At 49.9% G+C, this 24,000-nt stretch overlaps 1 protein-coding gene, 1 long non-coding RNA gene and 1 pseudogene across 2 annotated transcripts; 2 read left to right on the top strand and 1 right to left on the bottom strand.

The window, feature by feature from the left end:
- Window positions 1-207: 207 nt before the first annotated feature.
- Window positions 208-7,801, bottom strand: LOC134809993 (uncharacterized). Its single transcript, XR_010157048.1, has 2 exons — window positions 2,614-7,801; window positions 208-2,025 (listed from the first exon to the last, which is right to left on the bottom strand). It is a non-coding gene; the product is annotated as an uncharacterized LOC134809993 (long non-coding RNA).
- A 66-nt stretch (window positions 7,802-7,867) lies between these two features.
- DUSP1 (dual specificity phosphatase 1) lies at window positions 7,868-11,074 on the top strand. Its single transcript, XM_527120.8, has 4 exons — window positions 7,868-8,582; window positions 8,861-9,006; window positions 9,373-9,592; window positions 10,035-11,074. The coding sequence occupies exons 1-4, from the start codon at window positions 8,216-8,218 to the stop codon at window positions 10,403-10,405; spliced, it is 1,104 nt and encodes a 367-aa protein (XP_527120.2). The 5' UTR covers window positions 7,868-8,215; the 3' UTR covers window positions 10,406-11,074.
- On the top strand, window positions 15,815-17,102 carry LOC471741 (cyclin-related protein FAM58A pseudogene; annotated as a pseudogene).

Below are 24,000 nucleotides of genomic sequence, written 5' to 3'. Positions count from 1 at the left end.
GTAGAGATGGAGTCTCGCTATGTTGCTCAGGCTGGTCTGAAACTCCTGGGCTCAAGCAATCCTCCCATCACAGCCTCTCAAAGTGCTGGGGTTACAGGCATAAGCCACTGTGCCCTGCCAATTACAGAAGCTTTATGATGTGTTTTAATGTCTGGTAGGGCTTACCTCCACCCCACTGCCCTTTTTTAAAAAAAACAATTCTGGCTATTTTTGCTTGTTTATTATTTCATATCAACTCCAGAATCAACTTGTTTAACTCCAGAAAAAAACACCTACCCTCAATATTTTGGTGACGATCATGTTAAACGAATATATTTACCTGGGCCAGTTGGACCTGTTTGTGGTATCGAGTCACCCTATCCAAGAACAAGGGGTGTTTTTTTCTCATGTTTAGAACTCACACCTTCACTGCACACAGAAGGAGGCTCTCTTTGGGGCACAGGCCCTCCGGCGGGTTGAAGTGTGCCCCCAAAAAACATATGTTCAAGTCCTAATCCCCAGCACCTTGATCTCAGACTTCCAGCCTCCAGAACCATGAGATGAGACATTTTTATTTAAGCCGCTCAGTCTGTGGCGCTTTGTTACGGAAGCCCTAGCAAACTAATTCAGGCCCTCGGAGGATCTCCTAGGGAAGAATCGGGCAGCCCAGCTACAGCTTGAGGATATCCAGAAACACTCGTATGCTCTCCTGTCCCTGATCCCGGGCAGGCTCACACAGGCCTGTTTCTTGCCTGCCATGAAGCTAGGTGAGTGGATCAATAAATGCATCGCAGTGCTGGAGGTGTGACTTCACTCTCAATGGGTGGCCAAACCCACTGAGGTCAAGGCCAGTGAATGAATCATTTGTGCAATGCAGCTCAGTGAGTCAGGCAGGGCCAGGCAGAAAGCCTGAGTTTGGGGCATATTTCCTTTCTCTTTCCTTTGGAATCTAGAAGCAGCCCCCTATAAATTATTATTCCAAGAAACAAACAGCGAAATTGTGCAGCATGCCGCCTTCATACTACGCCTGCTATGTGCTGTGGAGAGATAAGAACAAAAATCTTAGAAAGCGGAGAGTCACAGCCCTTACTGTGTGTCTTTGGATAAGTCAGTTCACCTCTCTGGTCCTCAGTTCCCTCATTTCTTCACATGGAGATAGTAAGGGTACCCATTTCACAGGGTTAATGTCATGATCATACCAGGAAATGAATATAAAGCGCCTAGCAAAATACTGTGTGTCAGTAGAGATTGGCAATTACTAATAAGAACTGCCCCCACATTACTTACAAAGGCAAAATTGGGATGGACAATTTCTGCATCTTCAGCTATGATTCGGCCAGTAATTTTTCCTCCTCCTTTTCCCAGAGATGAGTTTGGAACAGACAAACTGTGATCTCATTTGCTTCCACCAACATTAGTTACTAAGTGTTAGGTTCTGATTATGAAAATGAAATTATGTCTCAATTCATATTCTGTTTAAAAAAAAAAAGTCAACAGAAAGCTGTCACTTCTCACCGCAGCATCAGTTCCCCCTGTGGCGGGGTGTGGCTTGGGGCCATTGTTGGCAGGCTGCATCCTTGGTTCAGGGATGAAGCTTGTGTGAGTCACGGAGGCCCTGCTGTTCCCGGTCCCTCTCCTGGGCTCTTGGGCTCATCTTCATTTATTTGTCCAACAAGCCTTGCTTTGAGATCTGTACTGGGGACCAAGAGAGACAAGAAATCATGCCCTAGCTTCCAAGCTAGTGGGAGAGATATAAATGATTATTGATAAGCCGGTCGCAGTGGCTCACGCCTGTAATCCCAGCACTTTGGGAGGCCAGGGCAGGTAGATCATGAGGTCAGGAGCTTGAGACCAGCCTGACCAACAGGGTGAAACCCTGTCTCTACTAAAAATACAAAAATTAGCCAGGCGTGGTGGCAGGTGCCTGTAATCCCAGCTACTCAGGAGGCTAAGGTAGCAGAATCGCTTGAACCCTGGAGGCAGAGGTTGCAGTGAGTTGAGATCGCGCCACTGTACTCCAGCCTGGGCGATAGAGCGAGACTCCAACTGAAAAAAAAACAAAGAAAAGAAAAGAAAATGAATCACAAAGTGGTCTTTAGGGGTTATTACTATTCTTATTTTACGGGGAGGTGAGGCTTCCAGGGGAAAGTGGTAGGTAACTGAGGCCCACCTCTCAAAGGCATTTCCTCCAGGTATTTCTATCCTGCATCAGCCTTTACATCTCCAAGTAGACGTCCCCTCCTCTGGGCATCTTTCCTGGGCTACCCAGTTTCTATCCTGGCACTTAACAAGTCTGTCCCAGTACTAGAACGGCTGTTAACTGAATGACTGTAGCACTTTAATTCTTCTCCATCTTAAACCTTTTATACTTTACTGCATCTACTGGCTCTAAGATGTCATCAGTTCTGAGGCCCTTTCATTAATTTGTGCACCATTAAGAAAGGAAAATGCTGTCAATTAATGATGACATGCCTCCAATTGTTACACTCTGAGAAATTCTAAAATATGAAAACTGTGCCTTCAACACAATGAATTATATGATGAAAGCAATTACTGCTTTTAAAAACATCGGAAGGGAAGAAGATTTAATAAATATCTATATAATAATAATAACGAAGTTTTCTAAACACTTACTCGGTGTCAGGCATTGTTCTACAGTACTTTTCATCCATGAGCTCCTATCAGGGGTTGGCAAACTTTTCCTGTAAAGGGACTTGGGTAAATATCTGAGGCTTTGTGAGCCATACTGTCTCTGTCACAATATACACCTCCCATTGTAGTGTGACAGCAGCCACAGATACCATGTAAAGGAACGGGTGTGGCTGTGTTCCAATAAAACTTTATTTATGGACACTGAAGTTTGAATTTTATATGACATTCACATGTCATAAAATGAGATTCTTCTTTTGATTTTTTTCCCCCAACCATTTAAAATATAAAAACCAGTCTTAGTCTGTGGTTTGTACAGAAGGAGGGAGCGAGCTAGGTTTGGTTCACAGGCTCTAGTGTGCCAATCACTGTCTTATATAACCTTCCTATCAGCCCTACAAGATCGATATGATTATTATTCCCGCTTTAAAGATGAGAAAACTGAGTCTCACAGAGGTAAAGTAACTTGCCCAAATACACACAGCTGGTGAGTAAGCAAGCTGGGATTCTAATCCAGGCAGTCTAACTCTGTAACTTGGTTTTAACAACAATGCTGTTACCTACATATGATTGCCTTCTAATCTTCTTTTATTCTTCGTTACAAAAGTTACACATTTAAGTTTAAAAAGTTCAAATCATTCAGAGTCATAAGGAAGAAAATGAGAGGAACTCCACCTTCCAAAGATAAACACTGTTAAGGGTTTGGACACACAGCTCACACAATGCTGACTACAGTTAGAATGTTCTGAACACTGTGTGACTTTGGACAGATTGCCTAACGTCTCTGGGCTCTTGCCTCTCAAATGAGGAGGTTAGACAGGATGACACAGCTCTGTGGGCCCTGCCAGGTCTGAGCATGGAGATCTGTTTGTAAAGATTGTGCAATGGCAGCTAGCTCTGTCCCAACTGCCTGGGTGTAGAGGGTGAAGTCAGCCCCTTGCCAGTCCCTCAAGGTAGGCCTGAGTGGCTACAGAGTCTCTTCAGCAGCGGCAGTAGGGCCTGAGCTGGGAGTCTTAGAAGGCTCCAGGCTCCCTGCTGGGCTGACACCAGGGACCACTCCGTCCAGCGAGAAGAACTCCAGGAAGCTGGGAGGCAGAGGCTTCAGCCAGTGCTGCCAGACATGAGGCTGGCAGACGCGGAGGCCTCAACAGACCCAGGCCCAGCTCCCTCTCTCAAGTCAGACAGGCGCTGGGTTTGGATCTGTTTCTGATGATTACCAGCTTTGTAACCTTAGGCATGTGACCTTTGGCATGTCTCCTCTCTGAGCCTCTTTCCTTGCCTATAAAATGGGGACAACAAGCACCTCACAGGATCACTGATAGATTCATGGAATGATACCTGTAATGCACCTGGCCCAGAGGTGAGGCCTAATAAGCGTCAGTGACCACCCTCCTCTCTTCTGACACTTTTCAGCAGTACCCTTTGAAACAATTCTACCATTTCCCAAATTGTGAACCTACTATGTGCCAGGCACTGCATCAAAGGTAGTAGGCTGGGGAGTGCAATGTTGAGAAAAACACACCCCTTGCCCTCAAGCTGACCAACTTAGAACCTGGGGAGAGTATGACAAAGATCTAGGTGACTTGTACACAATCGGAATATACGGACAATGTCCTCCAGATGCAGGAGAGGGAGAAGTTGGAGAAACCAGAGGAGTCTTCACCTGGAAAGACTATGGGGGAGCCCAGAGGGGCCACTGTCTGGCAGGGGGAGGGGGAGGAATGTGAGCAAAGATGTGGGAGAGGACAAGAACATTCTAGGAACACAGGCCCACAGAATTTTCCTGGAGCACAAGAGAGAAAGCAAAGAGAGTGGGAAGCTGAGCCATATAGATGGCCGAGGCCCAGTGGCAGTGAGTTTTGGATTTGCTAAGAAATGGGGAGTTATAGAAGGATATTGAGGGGAGGAACCCCCATACAGCACAGGGGAGACAGGAAAAAGGCCGTGGGTTTTGAAAGAGGGAACATGAATGTGGGGCCCTGCTCCCTCTCTTCAGAGCACCCTCTTTGGGTGTCATCCACATCAGGTTCTTATACACTGTTTTACTTGGTCCTAAATGGATGTTATTCCCAGTTTACAAATGGGGAAACAGAGGCTCAGAAATGGTAAGCTGCTTGCCCAAGGTCACCAGACAGACAGTGAGCGGGGGCCTCTTTCTGACTGTCATCAGCGGGAGCTCAACTCTTTTCTTTTCCTGTGATCCCAAGAGAGATCCAAAGTCGCCTTTGAGAGCAGGATTAGGACAGGGATTGTGAGCTAGGGCCAACCCTGGCTACACTGAGTCTCCCCAGAGTCCCTGGAGGTGAATGTTATTATTCTTCTCTCCATCATGGGAAGGAGGGGGTGGAGCTCAGCACCATGGGGGCACTTACTCAAGGCCACACATTAAAGGTAGAAAATCCAGGCCAGCTTTTTGGGGAGTGTGGAACCCTGAACCCTTCTTTCCGCTACTCCTCACTGTCTCCAGGTTTATTCCTAAGCAGGACTAGGTAGAATTGGGAACAGCCCAGGTCAGAAAGGCCCAATTCTCTCCCCTGAGTCAACATCCACTGATTTATCTGCTTCACTCCCTCTGGCAGCCAGGCCCACAAGGCCAGTCCCTCGCTCCTTCTGTGGTTACAGAGACCAGATTATGCTGGGCTCTCTTTGGCGCCATCCTCAGTCAGAAGCAGCATCTCCACTGCCTGGATTGGGGGCCTAGGTGGCTACACGTTTACCACTTGTCTCCGGGCAGGTGACCCACTGGCCCGAGCTCTGCGTGTTGGTGGGTCTTAAAGAGGAGCTCTCCCTGAGTTGGGCCCCTGTCCACTGATGTCTCTCATAAGCAGATGGCTTGCAGTGACCTTCTCCCTGGTTCTGAGGCAAGTCTCTGAAAGGCACAGGGGCATGATGATATATAAAGAACCATTCTGCTGGGAAGGGGAAACCCTAGAGATACAGTGAATCATAAAGAGCAGGGGTGAGGTAGGGCCTGGGTTCTCTAAACCCCCCATCTTTCACTTGGGCCTCAAACCATCTACAAAGTGGGCCAGTGTAGACGCACTGTACAGATGTGGGCTTGGAGGCTCAGTAGGGGTCGAGGCTCACCTCTGACCATCCAGGAGCAAAATGACAGGGTTCAAGTCTACTCTCTGCACTCTTTCCAGCAAGGGAGGAGAGAGAAAAGCAGGAGAGGCCAGCAGACACCTGGCTCTAGGGCCAGACTGTGCCACTACTACTGTGATAATGGCATTAAAAAGCTTTCTTTTCTTTCTTTTTTTTTTTTTTTTTTGAGACAGAGTCTTGCTCTGTCACCAGGCTGGAGTGCAGTGGTGTGATCTTGGCTCACTGCAACCTCTGCCTCCCGGGTTCAGCCTCAGCCTCTCGAGTAACTGGGATTACAGGCGCCCACCACCACGCCCAGCTAATTTTTGTATTTTTAGTAGAGACAGGGTTTCACCATGTTGGCCAGGATGGTCTCGATCTCCTGACCTCATGATCCGCCCCCCCTCGGCCTCCCGAAGTGCTGGGATTACAGGTGTGAGCCACAGCGCCCAGCTCTTAAAAAAGTTTTCTTTTTGAAAAATTTCGGTAGGGGAAGGTATAATAAATGCTCTTGGTGAGAAAAAAAATGGGACAAATCAAGTCGGTATGCAGTGAAAGGTCAGCAGCTGTAACATTCTATGATTCAACGCAAAAACTATGTTGAGTTCCTCAGCTGAATAAGTAGTATAAACAATTTTTCTTCTATCTCTCCATACAGGGAGGGCGTTGCTCTTATCTGAGGACCTCTTTGCTGTCCTCGACCAATGTTCAAATGAAGGTAGAAAACGCCCTTTTAAAAAAAAGCACTCCATGCCCTGAACTTTTCTAGAAGAATCCAGGCGGAACATTTGCGCAGGCGAAAACACACAAGCTAAGCGAGGCAAATGCAGAAGTTGCCACTGGTGATACAGCTCACACAGCGACGACACAGGGTGGCCAGCGAAATCCCCTCCCCCAGGAGGGGAGGAAACCGCAGAATGTTCCTGACTCGGCACCCGGGCGGGTGGCGCAATGTTTATGTTTGTGTACCTAGCGCGTCGCGTCGCTGCAGCAGGCTCCGCTGTCCAGGGGGCCGTCACTGGGACTCAGGGCACGGATATCGCTGGGCGGGGCGGGGGTCTTCCCAAGCGTTGCGATCCAGGTCCTGGCAATCCGCCCAGAATGGCCCGGGATTGGATTTTGCTTTCGGCCTATAACGGCCGCGACGACAGGGAGCGAGGGTTGTGGCCGGCTTCTGTTCCGGGTTGGAGCCCCCCAGCCCAGCGCTTAGTGGGCGCTCACTGTGTATACTGCCTATTTGTATAATAAAGAAAGGGATGGAGAAGCTCAGTCTGGAGCCAAGGTGACAGAAACGTGTCGGGCGGCCCCTGGGGGGCGCCGTCGAGTCGCGCTGCGGGTCGCCCCTCACCCCTCCAAACGCCAAACCCTGGAATCCACTGCGGGGCCTTGCGACCCCTCACCGGGATTTCAGCCCCCTGACCTGCCTCCCTTGGCTCCAAGTCTTCCGGGGGCCACAAGACTAGGAATAGCATTATTTCCCGGTGGGAGTTAGCTTGCTTACACTTTCATGGCAAATGTAGATATTTTAAAGCCACCTTAAAGAAAGTCTGGGAAACAGGAAAGCATTGCCCTGAACCTCTCCGCCCCAACTCGCTCGAGTCGGTCTTGGTAGGGACGACTTTTCTATCGGCAGAGTTGTTCATTTTTCTCTAAGCTTCATCTTAGGCGCCTATTTGCTGCCCCCACCCCAGTAGTGTGGTTCTGGGCAAGTCAGTCGCTTCGCCTGGGGAACCTCAGTTTCCCCGCCTGTTAGTGATGAGGAAATGAGAAAAAGGGGCACAAGAGTATGCAAAAGCACAGGAAGCCCCTTTCGGTTCAGGTCGGCGGCCGAGGGGCACGGGGAAGGGGACTCGGGGAGGGAGAGAGGAAGGAGCGGCGAGGCCAAGGCAGGTGGCACGTCGCCCGTTCTCCCGGCCGCTCGCATCCCGGAGGTCAGCCTCAGCTGGCAGCGAGCCCTCCTCCTCCCCGCTGGGCCTGGAGCGCGGCGCGGGCCCGGTCCCTGGGGACGCGCCAAGAGCAGGCCGGACAGCAGGGCGGGGGCCGGGCCGCGAGCCAGCGCGCGGCGAGCGGACCCAGCTCCGAGGCTGATGACGTCTCCCCCTCTGGCTCGGCGGCGCCTGGCCTGGCAGGGCGGGTGACGTCACCGCCCCGTCACGTGATCACCATTCAAACAAACACCCCCCCTCCCCCTGCGCGCGGGTCTGGCCCGCCCCGTCCCCCAGGGGCCGCATATAAACGCGCTCCCCGGGCCAGGCTCGCTGCGAAGGACTTTTGGGCTGTGTGTGCGACGCGGGTCGGAGGGGCAGTCGGGGGAACCGCGAAGAAGCCGAGGAGCCCGGAGCCCCGCGTGACGCTCCTCTCTCAGTCCAAAAGCGGCTTTTGGTTCGGCGCAGAGAGACCCGGGGGTCTAGCTTTTCCTCGAAAAGCGCCGCCCTGCCCTTGGCCCCGAGGACAGACAAAGAGCACCGCAGGGCCGATCACGCTGGGGGCGCTGAGGCCGGCCATGGTCATGGAAGTGGGCACCCTGGACGCTGGAGGCCTGCGGGCGCTGCTGGGGGAGCGAGCGGCGCAATGCCTGCTGCTGGACTGCCGCTCCTTCTTCGCTTTCAACGCCGGCCACATCGCCGGCTCTGTCAACGTGCGCTTCAGCACCATCGTGCGGCGCCGGGCCAAGGGCGCCATGGGCCTGGAGCACATCGTGCCCAACGCCGAGCTCCGCGGCCGCCTGCTGGCCGGCGCCTACCACGCCGTGGTGTTGCTGGACGAGCGCAGCGCCGCCCTGGACGGCGCCAAGCGCGACGGCACCCTGGCCCTGGCGGCCGGCGCGCTCTGCCGCGAGGCGCGCGCCGCGCAAGTCTTCTTCCTCAAAGGTACGCCCTCGGGGAAGCTCGGGGCGGGCCGCACACCCCTGAGGTTTTGCCCGGTACCCCTGGCTCTCGGCTCCCGGGGGATCGCCCCACCTGCAGCGCGTGGGCGCTGGAGTACATTTATCTCTGGAACTTGTCATTGGCTTTGTTTGGCTCTGGAAACAAAGACTTGCCTGGGCCTTTCCGATGTAAACTTCCAGCCCTTGGTGGGTGGGGGAGTTGTATGAAGGTGCCGTGTCCCGGCGTCACTAATGGGGAAAAAAATGTCTTTGTATTCCCAGGAGGATACGAAGCGTTTTCGGCTTCCTGCCCGGAGCTGTGCAGCAAACAGTCGACCCCCATGGGGCTCAGCCTTCCCCTGAGTACTAGCGTCCCTGACAGCGCGGAATCTGGGTGCAGTTCCTGCAGTACCCCACTCTACGATCAGGTTAGTAGGTGTCCCTGCCACAGGGAAGAAGTAAGAACTGGCAGAGGCATGGAAGAGTAGTGCCAGGGAGAATATAGAAAGTGACCTGCAGCATTATTTATAACGGAGGGGACACAGGGATATGATTTATTCCACAGTTAAGTGGTCTGACGGAGCCGAGTCTCCAATTGTAGGCTCTACGGAAATGAACTTGCTGGTCCTGCCCAGGCAAATGGGCTTAGTTCCCTATTTATTTATCCTCCAGCAACAGAACTGAGTTCACTCGGTATCTGAAATTGACTTTTCCAGCAGAAAGTTTTTGTGGGTATGGGCACTGGCCTTGGCTTTGAGCAAGCTTGATGAATGTTGGATATTTCTGGATTTCAGGGTGGCCCGGTGGAAATCCTGCCCTTTCTGTACCTGGGCAGTGCGTATCACGCTTCCCGCAAGGACATGCTGGATGCCTTGGGCATCACTGCCTTGATCAACGTCTCAGCCAATTGTCCCAACCATTTTGAGGGTCACTACCAGTACAAGAGCATCCCTGTGGAGGACAACCACAAGGCAGACATCAGCTCCTGGTTCAACGAGGCCATTGACTTCATAGGTAAATGGAATGGATGCCTGGGGCTTTTCTGCCTTTCTCTTCTCATTTTAGTCACTAAGCCCAACCTCTGTGGCAAGAGCTTGAAGTTTTCTGAGCCTTCTTCCACACATTCAGTATCAGTCTGGTGTGGGCAACATTCCTGTAAAATATGAATCTGATTCGATGTCCCACTTTACAGATTTGCAAAGTGGGGCTCACAAAGTTGAATTGACTGGTCTGAGATCTATCTGCTAAGTGGAAATCCCCAGTCTGAGTTTAAATCCTGTGCCATCCTTTGCACAGTGCCCACGTTGCCTCCATGAACAGTATCCATGTGATGGCATGTGGTGATGTTGACCATTTCCAGACAAGACACACATGACCTTTCTCAGATACACTGTACCTGGGCTTGGGGTGGTTCTCCTGAACTCTCAAGTAACCAGCCGCTCCTTTTGTTTTCCAGACTCCATCAAGAATGCTGGAGGAAGGGTGTTTGTCCACTGCCAGGCAGGCATTTCCCGGTCAGCCACCATCTGCCTTGCTTACCTTATGAGGACTAATCGAGTCAAGCTGGACGAGGCCTTTGAGTTTGTGAAGCAGAGGCGAAGCATCATCTCTCCCAACTTCAGCTTCATGGGCCAGCTGCTGCAGTTTGAGTCCCAGGTGCTGGCCCCGCACTGCTCGGCAGAGGCTGGGAGCCCCGCCATGGCTGTGCTCGACCGAGGCACCTCCACCACCACCGTGTTCAACTTCCCCGTCTCCATCCCTGTCCACTCCACGAACAGTGCGCTGAGCTACCTTCAGAGCCCCATTACGACCTCTCCCAGCTGCTGAAAGGCCACGGGAGGTGAGGCTCTTCACATCCCATTGGGACTCCATGCTCCTTGAGAGGAGAAATGCAATAACTCTGGGAGGGGCTCGAGAGGGCTGGTCCTTATTTATTTAACTTCACCCGAGTTCCTCTGGGTTTCTAAGCAGTTATGGTGATGACTTAGCGTCAAGACATCTGCTGAACTCAGCACATTCGGGACCAATATATAGTGGGTACATCAAGTCCATCTGACAAAATGGGGCAGAAGAGAAAGGACTCAGTGTGTGAGCCGGTTTCTTTTTGCTCGCCCCTGTTTTTTGTAGAATCTCTTCATGCTTGACATACCTACCAGTATTATCATTCCCGACGACACATATACATATGAGAATATACCTTATTTATTTTTGTGTAGGTGTCTGCCTTCACAAATGTCATTGTCTACTCCTAGAAGAACCAAATACCTCAATTTTTGTTTTTGAGTACTGTACTATCCTGTAAATATATCTTAAGCAGGTTTGTTTTCAGCACTGATGGAAAATACCAGTGTTGGGTTTTTTTTTAGTTGCCAACAGTTGTATGTTTGCTGATTATTTATGACCTGAAATAATATATTTCTTCTTCTAAGAAGACATTTTGTTACATAAGGATGACTTTTTTATACAATGGAATAAATTATGGCATTTCTATTGAAATTTCAATGCTTTTATTTCTTTGGCAATCACACCCAATCCCTCTCCCACTAGTGAACTAGGGAAGAATTTCGACAAGGGCCTGCAGAGTATGTTGAGATCTGATCCCATGCCCTGTGGTGGCCCGTTGGTCCCATGAAATGGCTGGGTTGCAAGGGAGGAAGACAAGTGAGTATCGTGAAACACCAGACGCTACAGCTGAACTCTTAGTATTGGATCAGTGTGTCTACCCATGCCCATTTTAGCAGCTCTGTAACCTACCATGTCACCCAGGATGCCAGGGTGTCCCCAGAGCCAAAGCTAGGAGGAAATAGCCACTTGCCTGGATTGCCTTCTTCATTTAATACCCTCCTCAGGTTAATATAAAAAGTCGCCTTCCCATCTCTGAGCTGTGCTGGAGTTATGAGGAGACAAAAGTTTTTCCAAACACATGACATAAGGCAGGTGTGTGCTACCTGCCCCTAGAGAAACTCAGCAAGGCCTTTTGCAAATGAGATGCTGAGACCCAGCATGGCTAAGTGGCAGAAATAGGAGAATTGGAATCTACATCTGTTTCAGACTTTCACTTGCCCGTCTCATGGCTTTTTTTTTTTTTTTTTTAGACGGAGTCTCACTCTGTCGCCCAGGCTGGAGTGCACTGGCGTGAGCTCGGCTCACTGCAACCTCCGCCTGCCAGGTTCAAGCCATTCTCCTGCCTCAGCTTCCTAAGTAGCTGGGATTATGGGTGCGCGTCACCATGCCCGGCTAATTTTTGTATTTTTAGTAGAGACGGGGTTTCACCATGTTGGCCAGGCTGGTCTCGAACTCCTGACCTATCTTTTTGTTTTTAAAAAGGCTTTTGTTTTTGTGAAAACTTAAATACATTGGCAAAAAAAAAAAAAGGAAGAAAAAAAATCCAAGCACTATAAGCAAATACCATGTAAAGAAATCACCCGCAACAGCCCATCCCCAACCTGACCATTGCTAACATTGTGGAGGACATTCACGCTGGCATTTCTGCATATAGACATGGCATTTTTGGTAGTTGCCTCCTTCATGTCACCTGCTGCTCTGATTTCATAGTTTTGTTGAAGATAAGCAATTAAACCTGACTTGTTCTAGGATAATATTCTGAATTTGTACTCCTTTGCCAAGCAGGCAAAAAACAGAAGAGATGTAATTGCTACCAATCCATAATCCAGTCTATGATGTTGCGTTAAGAAACAGCGAAGCTCTTGGATTACTGGCCCCTTAGCGCCCCACCCCACTCTTTGTTTCTGGACAAAGTGCTATGGGAAGCAGAAAAGGAAATATCCCATTCGCCTTATCCATGAGCACCCTGTGCTATGGTTCTGGTCCTGTCCTGTTGTTCAAGGTCTTTACGCAGAATCAGTGTCCTTGACTTTGCCCCTGTGGCTCACTGTCTGCCACTTGACTCCCAGGGTCTGAAAGATCCCTGTGTTCTAAGTTCTAAGAACTTATCCTGGGCTGGCAAGCTCATTTCCTCAGCTGGGTTTCCGATTACAAGTATGTTCATGCCTATCAAAACAAATCGTACCCAGTGTTTTTATCAAAGCCTAGAAATTTACTATTGTAAATATCTCTCTCCGTGGAAATGTACCAGCGACATCGAGTCTGTGACAGATGCCATGGCTGACTTCCCCGTGGGCTAGGGCCTTCGCTTTCTGCTTGGCAGGCACTGGCTGAACCAAAATTAATCTCCAGTGTGATCCACGCAGTGGAAAAATACAGCGGCTGCCTAAGGAAGCCGCCAGTGAAAACAAGTCACTCACTTCTCCCGGCTCAAGCCACTCTGCCTCATGCCAGCCCTGAGAGCCAGGAATGATGACCCCCGATCCCCATGTACCGGAGTCACTGTGTTCAGACCCTCCAGAAAATCTCATATTTGGCCTCAGACTGCTTTCCTTGGGAAAAAATTAATACCTCATGATGAAAGATACTTAAAGTCTATTAATGTGTTTGTTTCCCAGGAAGAGATTGAAATAAGACTTTTAATACTGATAATGTGGCAACGATGGTTGCCAGTTTTAGAGTGAGCACTGTGTGCCAGGTACTGCTAAGGTTAAGTAACCTTTAACAGCAATACCCATTTTACAGAGGACAAAACTGAGGCTCACTTGTGAGAAAGACATGGGCTGATGAATGTAAAGTGCCTGGCACACAGTGGGCCATGGAGAAATGTTTCCATCCCCTTGTCTCTGTCCTAATGGCTTCTGGCAGTTCTCCTGGCTCAGTTTTCCCACTCCGTAAAATGACCAATTTGCACTGGATCTGAGTACTGTTCTTCCCATCTCTCTAATTCTGGGATGTAGAAAATGCATCAATGCATACATTATGCTTTTCTGTGGTTTCCAGGCACCCATTATTTCATTATAATACCTCTAACACTCCCCCTCCCCCACCTCCACCGCATCCTGTCCTTGGAATTTTGCAAATCGTAGCTGATTTGCTTTGGACTTGCAGCCTCTGGCGTCCCTTTCCCTCCCTCCCCTGGCCCGTCAGAGGATGACATCATTGTGTGTACACCTTTAAGATTATATAAATCTGTGATCCTACAGTGGCCTCCATCCCCATGGTAACGCGGAGGAGTTTCCCTTTTGTGAGGAAAGCTGTCATGTCACTTCCTGCTGCTGACAAATCAGTTTAGGAGATTAAAATAAAGGGGGGCGGGGTGCCTCTGAGAAGTGCTGGCTGCGGTGGTTTCTGGTTGCCATACACAGAGGCAAACAATGCCGCTGCGGCCCCTCCCCGCGCCCGCCGGGTGGATCCAGGTCATCCCGGGCTGTTTTTCTCTGCAGGTTGCTTTCTGGAGAGCAGGTGGGAGGGCTGCTCACCTCTTTTCCAGAGCTCTGCGGGGTAAGCCTGTTTGAGAACAGCCTGTAGGTGCAGACCAGCAGCCCTGCTCCCCTCTGCCTGCCGAGGAGGTGTCTTCCACCCCGTGGAGAACAAAGGGTGTGCTCTCTGCTAGCGCCACAGTGGACAAAACTGCTCTGCCAAGGAAGATAAGCTCATAGCCACCTTTTCCTTGAATGTGGCTTTTAAAGCTAGGCAGGAGGCCCACGCATTCATTCACTCATTCGTTCATTCATTCATTCACTCATTCATTCATGTGTTCAACAAATATTGATAAGTATAGTCTCAGGGGATACTTTGGTGCAAGACAAAATTCCTACTTATAAGTAGCTAAAATTACTTTTGCTATTTTCGCTAAACAGCAAAAGTAATTTTACTTTGTCACTTGCCATCTCATGGCGCTATATTTGGGGGGGTTATAGAAATAAGATAATCACAAAATAAGATAAGGATGAAGGCTATGAAGGCAGGATAAACTAAGACCTGAACGATATAACCCAGTTGCCCATTTGAGAGGTGAACTGGAAAGAGGGCTCCAAGGCCAGGAGAGCAGCAAAGACCTGATGTTTGAGAGGTATGTTTGTGGACCAGTGGATACAGCGTGTGAATTGCAGTTGGCTAGACCTGCGTTCAAGTCCTGACTCTGCCACCTGTTAGTGGTGTGTAAGCTATCAAACTTTTTTTTTTTTTTTTTGAGATGGATGCTTGCTCTGCCGCTAGGCTGGAGTGCAGTGGCGCGATCTCAGCTCACTGCAACCTCCGACTCCCTGGTTCAAGAGATTCTCCTGACTCAGCCTCCTGAGTAGCTGGGATTACAGGCACGCACCACCACGCCCAGCTAATTTTTGTATTTTTAGTAGAGACACGGTTTCACCAGGTTGGCCAGGATGGTCTCGATCTCCTGACCTTGTGATCCACCCGCCTGGGCCTCCCAAAGTACTAGGATTACAGGCTTGAGCCACGGCACCCGGCCTGCTATCAAACTCTTTAACCTCTGTTTTCCCAATCTGTAATACGGCCCAGTAATATTGTCTTGTGACTCAGCTGCTCCCTATTCTGTCCCTCAAGCATGAGCGCCCCTCCAGAATGGCGCTCCGGAGGGGCGCTCGTGCTTGAGCGCCCACAAAAGTGGGCTGCCTCACCAAAGTGACACCCTGGGCGCGCATCAGACAACACTTTACTCTAGGCCATCAGAGCTTTGGAGCAGTGGCCTCTGTTCTGAGCCCATCTAGCCCTGCTCCACTAACCTGGGGCAAGCTGCTTCCCCTTTCGGGGCCTCGTACCCTCATGTGTAAGAAGAACCTGCGGTGAACCTCATCTATTCTCCTCTCCCACCCATCTGCCAGTGCTAAGTCCCTTCCATACCCAAACTTGGGAGGGTCCTGGAATCCCCAGGGTTCCTGAAGGCTGGTTCAGGGAGACAAAGTGGGGAGGAAATAGACACTTTCTGGGAAGAGGCAGTGAGGGATCCTGGACCTTCAGAAGGTCGGTTGGTGTTATGGAGATGTGACTGGTTCTTGCAGGGATGGGTTCCCCTACAAGGGCCTGTGGGGGCAGAATACTTCTGACCCCTGGGCCCTCCTTCCCTCCCAGCCTGCACAGCCCTCTGCAGTGGAGCACACTGCAAAGATGGGATTTAAAAGTTTCACCAAGATCGACACCAATCATTCACTCATCCAATAAACATATTTTAAGTACCCATGGTTTGTAAAACACTCAGTAGATGTGAAAATCATACCACCAAAGGAAATTTTGAGATTCTGTTCCAAATACCTGGGACAAAACTGATAGGTCCAACTGGTTAGTGTCTGCATGACTTTGAGTGGATTATTTCTCCTCTCAAACCCTCAGTTTTGACATCTCTAAAAAGGGAGTTAGACCCTCGGGTGCGGGCCCTGCGGGGTGGGGCGGAGGAGCAGCGAGCACCCCCCGCTCTGCTGGCCTCTGCGCGCGAAGCAGCCTCTCCTTCCGCCGGGGCCGCGGGGCCTCATGGAAGCCCCGGAGGGCGGCGGAGGGGGGCCTGCAGCGCGGGGCCCCGAGGGGCAGCCGGCGCCCGAAGCCAGGGTGCACTTCCGAGTGGCGAGGTTCATCATGGAGGCAGGTGTCAAGCTAGGGATGAGGTCCATTCCCATTGCCACTGCTTGCACCATTTACCATAAGTTCTTTTGCGATACCAACCTGGACGCTTATGACCCTTACCTGATTGCCGTGTCTTCCATTTACTTGGCCGGCAAAGCGGAAAAGCAGCACCTGCGGACTCATGACATCATCAATGTGTCCAACAGGTACTTTCACCCGAGCGGTGAGCCCCTGGAATTGGACTCCCGCTTCTGGGAGCTCCGGGACAGCATTGTGCAGTGTGAGCTTCTCATGCTGAGAGTTCTGCGCTTCCAGGTCTCCTTCCAGCATCCACACAAGTACCTGCTCCACTACCTGGTTTCCCTCAAGAACTGGCTGAACCGCCACAGCTGGCAGCGGACCCCGGTTGCCGTCACTGCCTGGGCCCTGCTGCGGGACAGCTACCACGGGGGTCTGTGCCTCCGTTTCCAGGCCCAGCACATCGCGGTGGCGGTGCTCTACCTGGCCCTGCAGGTCTACGGAGTTGAGGTGCCCGCCGAGGTTAAGGCTGAGAAGCCGTGGTGGCAGGTGTTTGGTGACGACCTTACCAAGCCAATCATTGATAATATTGTGTCTGATCTCATTCAGATTTATACTATGGACACAGAGATCCCCTAAGGTCCTGGCCCAGGCCTGTCCAAAGAGAAGCCCAGGATGGTCGGCTGCCTGGGGACATTGCCACCACGTCGCCATGACGGCTGGTCCCCAGAGGACCAGCTGGGAGGACTGGTTGTGCTGCTGGAGAAGGGCTGGAGAAGGCGATGGCATGCTGCCGCTTTGACAGTCCCTAGCAGTCGCGGTGCAGGTGATGGGAGCCGCGCCTCCAGCGGGCAGGCCGGGAGTGCACTGCGTGCAGCTGATCCAAGGCAGCCACATCTGCTTTTGTCCTTTGAGAGGACTCTGACTACAATAGAGGCCTGACATCAATGAAAGGAAAATCATGAAATCGATGAGACTGAATCCCTAGGGATTTTTTAAAAGCCAGATCTATAGCGAGAATGAATGTGCAACATGGCTGAAATCTATTTTGTGTAATAAAAGGTGATGCAAGTCAAAAAAATAAAATAAATAAAAAGGGAGTTAAAGTATTTACTTCATGGCCAGGTGCGGTGGCTCACACCTGTTAATCCCAGTACTTGGGGAGGCTGAGGCAGGCAGATCACCTGAGGTCAGGAGTTCGAGACCAGCCCGACCAACATGGTGAAACCATGTCTCTACCAAAAATACAGAATTAGCCAGGCATGGTGGCGCATGCCTGTAATCCCAGCTACTTGGGAGGCTGAGGCAGGAGAATCACTTAAACCTGGGAGGCGGAGGTTGCAGTGAGCCGAGATTGCGCCATTAAACTCCTGCCTCGGCAACAAGAGTGAAACTCCATCTCAAAAAAAAAAAAAAAAAAAAAGTATTTGCTTCACTTCACATGGTAGCTGTCAAGATGAAATGAAATAGTATATATAAAATGTTTTGCACAGTAACTGACACATAGTAAACAATAAATGTTAGCTATTTTAACCATCATTGTCATTATCTTCATCATTATAAGGGAAATATGAAAAAAGGAAACAAACTCATATCTCTAGCCTAGACCTCTCCCCTAACTGCAGACTTGAATAGCCAGTAGCTTCCTTGACATTTCCATTTGTTTGTCAAATAGACTCTCAAATTTGGCAATTCCAAAAACAAACCGTTGAGTCACCCAAAACCAGCTCCTTCTGTAGTCTTCCCACCTTTGTTAATAGCAACTTCATTCTTCCATTAGTTCAGGTCAAAAACTTTGGAGACACCCTCGACTCCTCCCTTTCCCTCATAACCTATATTTAATTCAATGGCAAATTGAGACAGGTCCACTTTCAAACACATATATCACTTCTCATCATTTCCAAAACTACTTCTCTGAGCTAGGCATGGTGACTCATGCCTGTAACCCTAGCACTTTAGGAGGCTGTGGCAGGAGGATCACTTGATGCCAGGAGTTTGAGACCAAACCTACCTCTCCGGTCCAGCCACCATCATATCTTGCCTACAGTGTTGCAGCCTCCAAGCTGGCTTCCTTGCCTCAGCACAGCCCCTATATGTCTATTTTCAACCAGCAGGCAAAGCTATCCTTTTAGTGTTGCATTTAGGGCATTAGCTTCTGAGAACAAATTCTAGTTTCTAATTCCCTACAAATGTTTTTATCTTCATTATTGAATAATTTTTTTTTTTTTTTTTTTTTTAGATGGAGTCTCGCTCTGTCACCCAGGCTGGAGTGCAGTGGTGTCATCTTGGCTCACCGCAACCTCCATCCCCCTGGATTCAAGCGATTCTCCTGCCTCAGGCTCCTGATTAGCTGGGATTACAGGTGTCTGCCACCCTGCCCGGCTAATTTTTGTATTTTTAGTGGAGACAGGGGTTCACCATGTTGGCCAGGGTGGTCTCGAACTCCTGACCTCAGGTGATCCACCTGCCTTGGCCTCCCAAAGTGTTGGGATTACAGGCATGAGCCACTGTGCCCAGCCTCATTATTGAAGAATTTTTCCTGGGTAAAGAATTCAAGTTTTGACCTTATTTAATCACTTTGAAGATACAATCCATTGTCTTCTGACTTGTTACGTCTGCTGAGAAGTCAGCTAACTGCCTTGTTGCCCCTCTGAGGGTGATCTGTCTTTCTTCTCTGCTTTAGGAATTTCTCTTTGTTTTTGATTTTTAGCAGTTTTATTTATAATATGCCTATAGTTTTTTTTTTCCTGTTTATATTGCTTGTGATTCATAGGGTTTTTGAATCTGTGGTTTGATGCCTTTCATTTGCCTTGGATAATTCTCAGTTATTATTTCTCCATTTATATACTTTAGCATATTAAACAGAATTAATGTGTGTAACCAGTAACTATCTGGATCCTTGTGTTTATTTCTGTTGCCTATTTTTTCTCTTGATTTTTGATTATGTTTCATTTTCTCATATTTTTGGTTGTCAGGCATTGTATATGAAAAATTTTAGAGATCATTTGAAGCTTAAGATAATGTTATTTTCCATTTGTAGGAGGTGTCTAGGGCTGTTAGGAACCCCACATCACCTTAATCCAAGCAGAGATTGAGATGGGTTGAGATGACTTGAAGCTGGGCTTTAGATCCTGTTATGACTGGTACATTCTTAGTCCATTGGTGTATCCCTTTGGAGTTTCAACTAAAAGCTTGGTGGATCTACCAGACCCTCCAGCCTGGATTTTTTTTTTGGGGGGGTAATACTCCCAAAAGCATAGGGGTGTGCCAGGATCCCCGTTGGTGTGCCCTGAGCTTTAACTTTCATCCCGTTAGATCCATGAGTCTTTTAAAAGTTCCACTCAACTTCTCAGCCTTTGATCCTTTTATTTCAGAATTGGCAGATACCCTTTGGGGAAAAGAGGTCCCAAGGGCTGTGTTCATCCCTCTGACCGACCTTCCTTCCTTCCTTCCCTTTCCTCCCTCCCTCCCTCCTTTCTTTCTCTCTCTCTTTCTCTCTTTCTCTCTTTCTTTCTTTCTTTTTTCTTTCTTTCATCTTGAGGCATAGTTTCACTCTTGTTGCCCAGGCTAGAGTGCAATGGTGCGATCTCGGCTCACTGCAACCTCCACCTCCCGGGTGCAAGCCATTCTCCTGCTTCAGCCTCCCGAGTAGCTAGGACTGCAGGCATGCACCACCGCGCCCGGCTAATTTTGTATTTTTAGTACAGACAGGGTTTCTCCATGTTAGTCAGGCTGGTTTCGAACTCCTGAACTCAGGAGATCCACCCGCCTCGGCCTCCCAATGTGCTGGGATTACAGGCATGAGCTACTGGGCCCAGCTCATCCCTCTGACTTTTCTTTTCCCAGGTCTTGGTCCCAAAGTTCCTCACTGCCTTTTAGTGTCATAATGCCTTTAAACGAAAATATGTTAATATTTTGTCCAACTTACCTTGTCCTCACCAGTAGAATTGTTCTGAATTCCATGCTCTGCCATGACTAGAAGGGAGTCGGGCTTTTAAAAATCCAGAGGGAAACTTTTAGCATATCAGATAATTTTTCTCCTCTATTCAAACCCTCTCATGGCTCCCATCTCACTCAGGCTAAAAGACACATCCTAACAAAGGCTACAAGACCTGATACTATCTTGCTGCACATCTCTGACGGCATCTTTGCCACTCTCCTCCCTCATTGGTCTCTTCTAGCCAGCCCGGCCTCATTGCTTTATCTAGCACTGGCAATGTTCACTCCTGCACTGGGCCCCATGCTCTTCTTTCTGCCTGGACCTTGGCCATCCTGCCCTTAGAACAGTGCCTGGCGTGCAGGGGAGTGCTCAATGAATGTGATGGATAAGTGAAAGATCTTTGCAGGCTGCGGACAATTCCCTTCCCTCCTGGGTGGGTCCTGGGTCCAAGCTAGGGGGAAGTGATTCTTTGCTGCTCGACCAGCCTCTTTCCCTTCCTCATGAAGCAGTTTCCCTTGGAGACCTTCCCATAACACACAGTGGTGTGCAGATGAAATAAAGTGTGTGAAAGCGCTTTGTAAGCAGGAAGCCACATGAGGGTCCTGGCTATTCAAGACCGGGGCCATCCTGGGGCTCAGCTTCTGGGGTCAGGGCTTTGGGTCTAGAAAGATAATGGGAAAATCTACTTCGGGGACTCCACTCTGAGCCCTGTCCTCCTACCACTTCCCCCATATTTTCTCCCTCCCGTCCGAAGGAGAATTCCCCATGGCGTGTGCCTCCAACGAAGAGAAGAGGGCAGTGAGTGATTCATGGGGAAATCTGTAGGGCTGCTCGGGGCTTATGACTCACAGCTTCTCCTCCAATAGGAAGATTCAACATCTATGCTGAGTCTCCTGGAAATCTCTTTCGTCAAGGCCTCTAGTGACCGCTGGGGATTCTTCTCGGGACTCCCGCAGAGCTCTCAACAGCCACCTTCCTGGCACTTGTCACTGCGTAGTTGTGTGTCTCCTGCCCAATAAATACATACGGAAAGGAAGAAGGAAGACAGGCAAGGATGGAGGGAGGCAGGGGAGAGGGCCTTGGCCTCCCTCACCTGACTGTGAGCCACCTGAGGGCAAGATCGTGCCTTTTTCATTTCTGTGTCCCCAGCCCCCACTGCAGGGCTAGGCGCATTGTTGAGGAAGTGAATGATTGAATACATGAAGGAACACTTTGTGGGCGAGGGACCTCCTTCTAGGATATGACCAGCCTGGAAGAGCCTCAAGGCAGTGGCAGCGTTTGGGGTCCTGCTGTGGGTGTCGCTAGGGAGGCTTTGGAAGACAGTTCTGGTGGAGACACATGCTCTAGCTCCCGCCCACAGTTCAGTCAGGGAACCAACCATACTGAGCTATTAGTAGTGCCGGGCCCTGCATGGGACGCTGGGTGCACAGGGATGGGAGAGACACGGTTTCTGACCTCAGGCTCTCCTGGCAAGTGGTGGAGACTGATGCATTGGCCCATGATTTTGCCACAGTGATCTGGGGGCTGTAGGTGAGGTGCGGGCAGAGCAAGGGGGTGGAGAAATGCAGGGAAGAGTGGGCAGAGGAGAGAACAATACAGGAAGGCTTCCTGGAAGAGGTGACCCTTGAGCCCTAGAAGGCTGAGCACGTGGCACAGGAAGGACTCCCATCTCAAGTGTCGAGGGATGACCTGATGCCAATTTATTGCTGTTCCATAGATTTTATAAGAGGAATAAAGGCCTCAGGACTTCTTCCAGGCCCAACCTTCTTCCCTAGAACTGAATTCCCAAGAGCCCTCACAAGGGTCCCTGCCCTTATGCTGCTATTTTACGCAAAAAGGATCAGAGCCCCGTGTCCCCTGCGGTGGGTGTTTCAGAGTGTGGGCACCGGGCTGCTCTGAAGCCAAGGAAATGACCAGCCGGGAAGAAGGACTGGAAAGCACTAGCCTGTCCGCTGGCCCCAGCTTCCCTCAATGTCATCATCGGATGAGCAGTTTAGGCTGTTCTCCCTTCACCATGAGCCAGAGGAAGGGTCTGTTGTAGGTTTCACTGGCCACTCTCCTTCGTCATATCCTCCTCATCATCAATGACTTAAGACTTTCTGAGCCATAGCCAAAGACTTCAGGCAGCAGCTTTGTGTTCTAGCCCCAAGTGTAGCATTTCCTTGCTGTGTGACTCTCAGCAAGTTACATCACCTCTCTGGGCTTCAGATTCCTACTTATCTGCTTTATTTTTTGAGACAGGTCTCACCCAGTATTTGCTTTACATATGTGACTGATTTAGTACATCCATCTAGCCTGCTTGGTGGGCTTATTATTATTGCCACGTTTAGCAAACCATTGATAGAGTTTGGATGTTTTGTCCCCTCCAAATCTCACCTTGAAATGTGACCTCCAGTATTGGAGGTGGGGACTAGTGGGAGGTGTTTGGGCCATGGGGGTGGGTTCATCCCTCATGAATGGCTTGGTGCTGTCCTCGGGGTAATGAGTGAGTTCTTTTTTTTTTTTTTGAGACAGAGTCTCGCTCTGTCACCCAGGCTGGACAGTGCAGTGGCTTGATCTCGGCTCACTGCAAACTCCGCCTACTGGGTTCAAGTGATTCTCCTGCCCCAGCCTCCTGAGTAGCTGGGATTACAGGCACCCACCACCACATCGGGCTAATTTTTGTATTTTTAGTAGAGAGGGGGTTTCACCATGTTGGCCAAGCTGGTCTTGAACTCCTGACTTCAAGTGATCCGCCTGCCTCGGCCTCCCAAAGTGCTGGGATTACAGGCATGAGCCACTGTGCCCAGCCAAGTGAGTTCTGACTACGAGTTCACGTGTGATCTGGCTGTTTATTTATTTATTTATATATTTTTTAAGATGGCGTCTCACTCTATTGCCCAGGCTGGAGTGCAGTGGCATGATCTCGGCTCACTGCAATCTCTGCCTCCTGGGTTCTAGCAATTCTCCTGCCTCAGCCTCTCCAGTAGCTGGGATTATAGGCAACTGCCACCATGCCAGGCTAATTTTTGTATATTTAGTACCGACGGGATTTCACCATGTTGGCCAGGCTGGTCTTGAACTCCTGACCCCAAGTGATCTGCCTGCCTTGGCCTCCTTAAGTACTGGGATTATAGGTATGAGCCACTGCACCTGCCGAGATCTGGCTATTTAAAAGAGCCTGGCCCTTCCTCCCTCTCCCTCTTGTACCCTCTCACCATTTGATACACAGGCTCCTTCCTTTAGCTTCCACCATGACTAGAAGCTTCCAGAGGACTCACCAGAAGCTGAGCAGATGCTGGCACCATGCTGCCTGTACAGCCTGCAGAGCTGTGGGCCAAATAAACCTCTTTTCTTTATAAATTACCCAGTCTCGGGTATCCCTTTATAGCAATGCAAAACAAACTAATACACCATGTCACCTGGAGGGAGTAGCTGAGGCCTGGAGAAGGAGAGGACTTACCCACAGCTCAGGTTTAACACAGTGTGTGGTCCAAGACCTAAGCCTGGCAGGGCCTTCCACTGTACCAGGCAAGACAAGGGTGAATCCCACCCTCACTCAGGGGCCTAACATCCCCTTTAAGGTTGGGGAAAGTAGGAGGTACCAAGGATGGCACTAAATGAGAAGCTCCCCCAAGGACTCCTAGAATAAAGGTTCATGTGTCCTGTGTCCTCAGCACTTGATAGACCACTTACAGACCATTGTGACAGACCATTGTGATGCTGACTATGTAGAGATTCATGGACCACTGCAACACTGACTATGTAGAGCAGAAAGGCTGGTTGTTCCCCAGGCTCTAGTCTTCCTTAGTAATAGGCTTTTGGCCAGGTATATGTCCACATTCCCCAGCCTCTCTTACAGCCAGACATAGCTATTTGAATGTCAAACCTAATGTGTGTGCAACTTCCAGGGAGTGTCCTTAAAGAGAGGGCTGATACATTTCTTCCCTGTTTTGTCCTTCCTGTGGTCTGGAATACAGAGTGATGGCTGGAGCTGAGGCAGCCATTTTTAACCATGAAGTGATGTCAGGAATGACGGCAGAGCAGAAAGACAGAAGGA

The sequence above is a fragment of the Pan troglodytes genome, chromosome 4, assembly GCF_028858775.2.
Source record: "Pan troglodytes isolate AG18354 chromosome 4, NHGRI_mPanTro3-v2.0_pri, whole genome shotgun sequence".
Taxonomy (NCBI): Eukaryota; Metazoa; Chordata; class Mammalia; order Primates; family Hominidae; genus Pan; species Pan troglodytes.
Note: the sequence above shows the minus strand (reverse complement) of the source record. Positions and strands in the feature narration are given on the sequence as shown.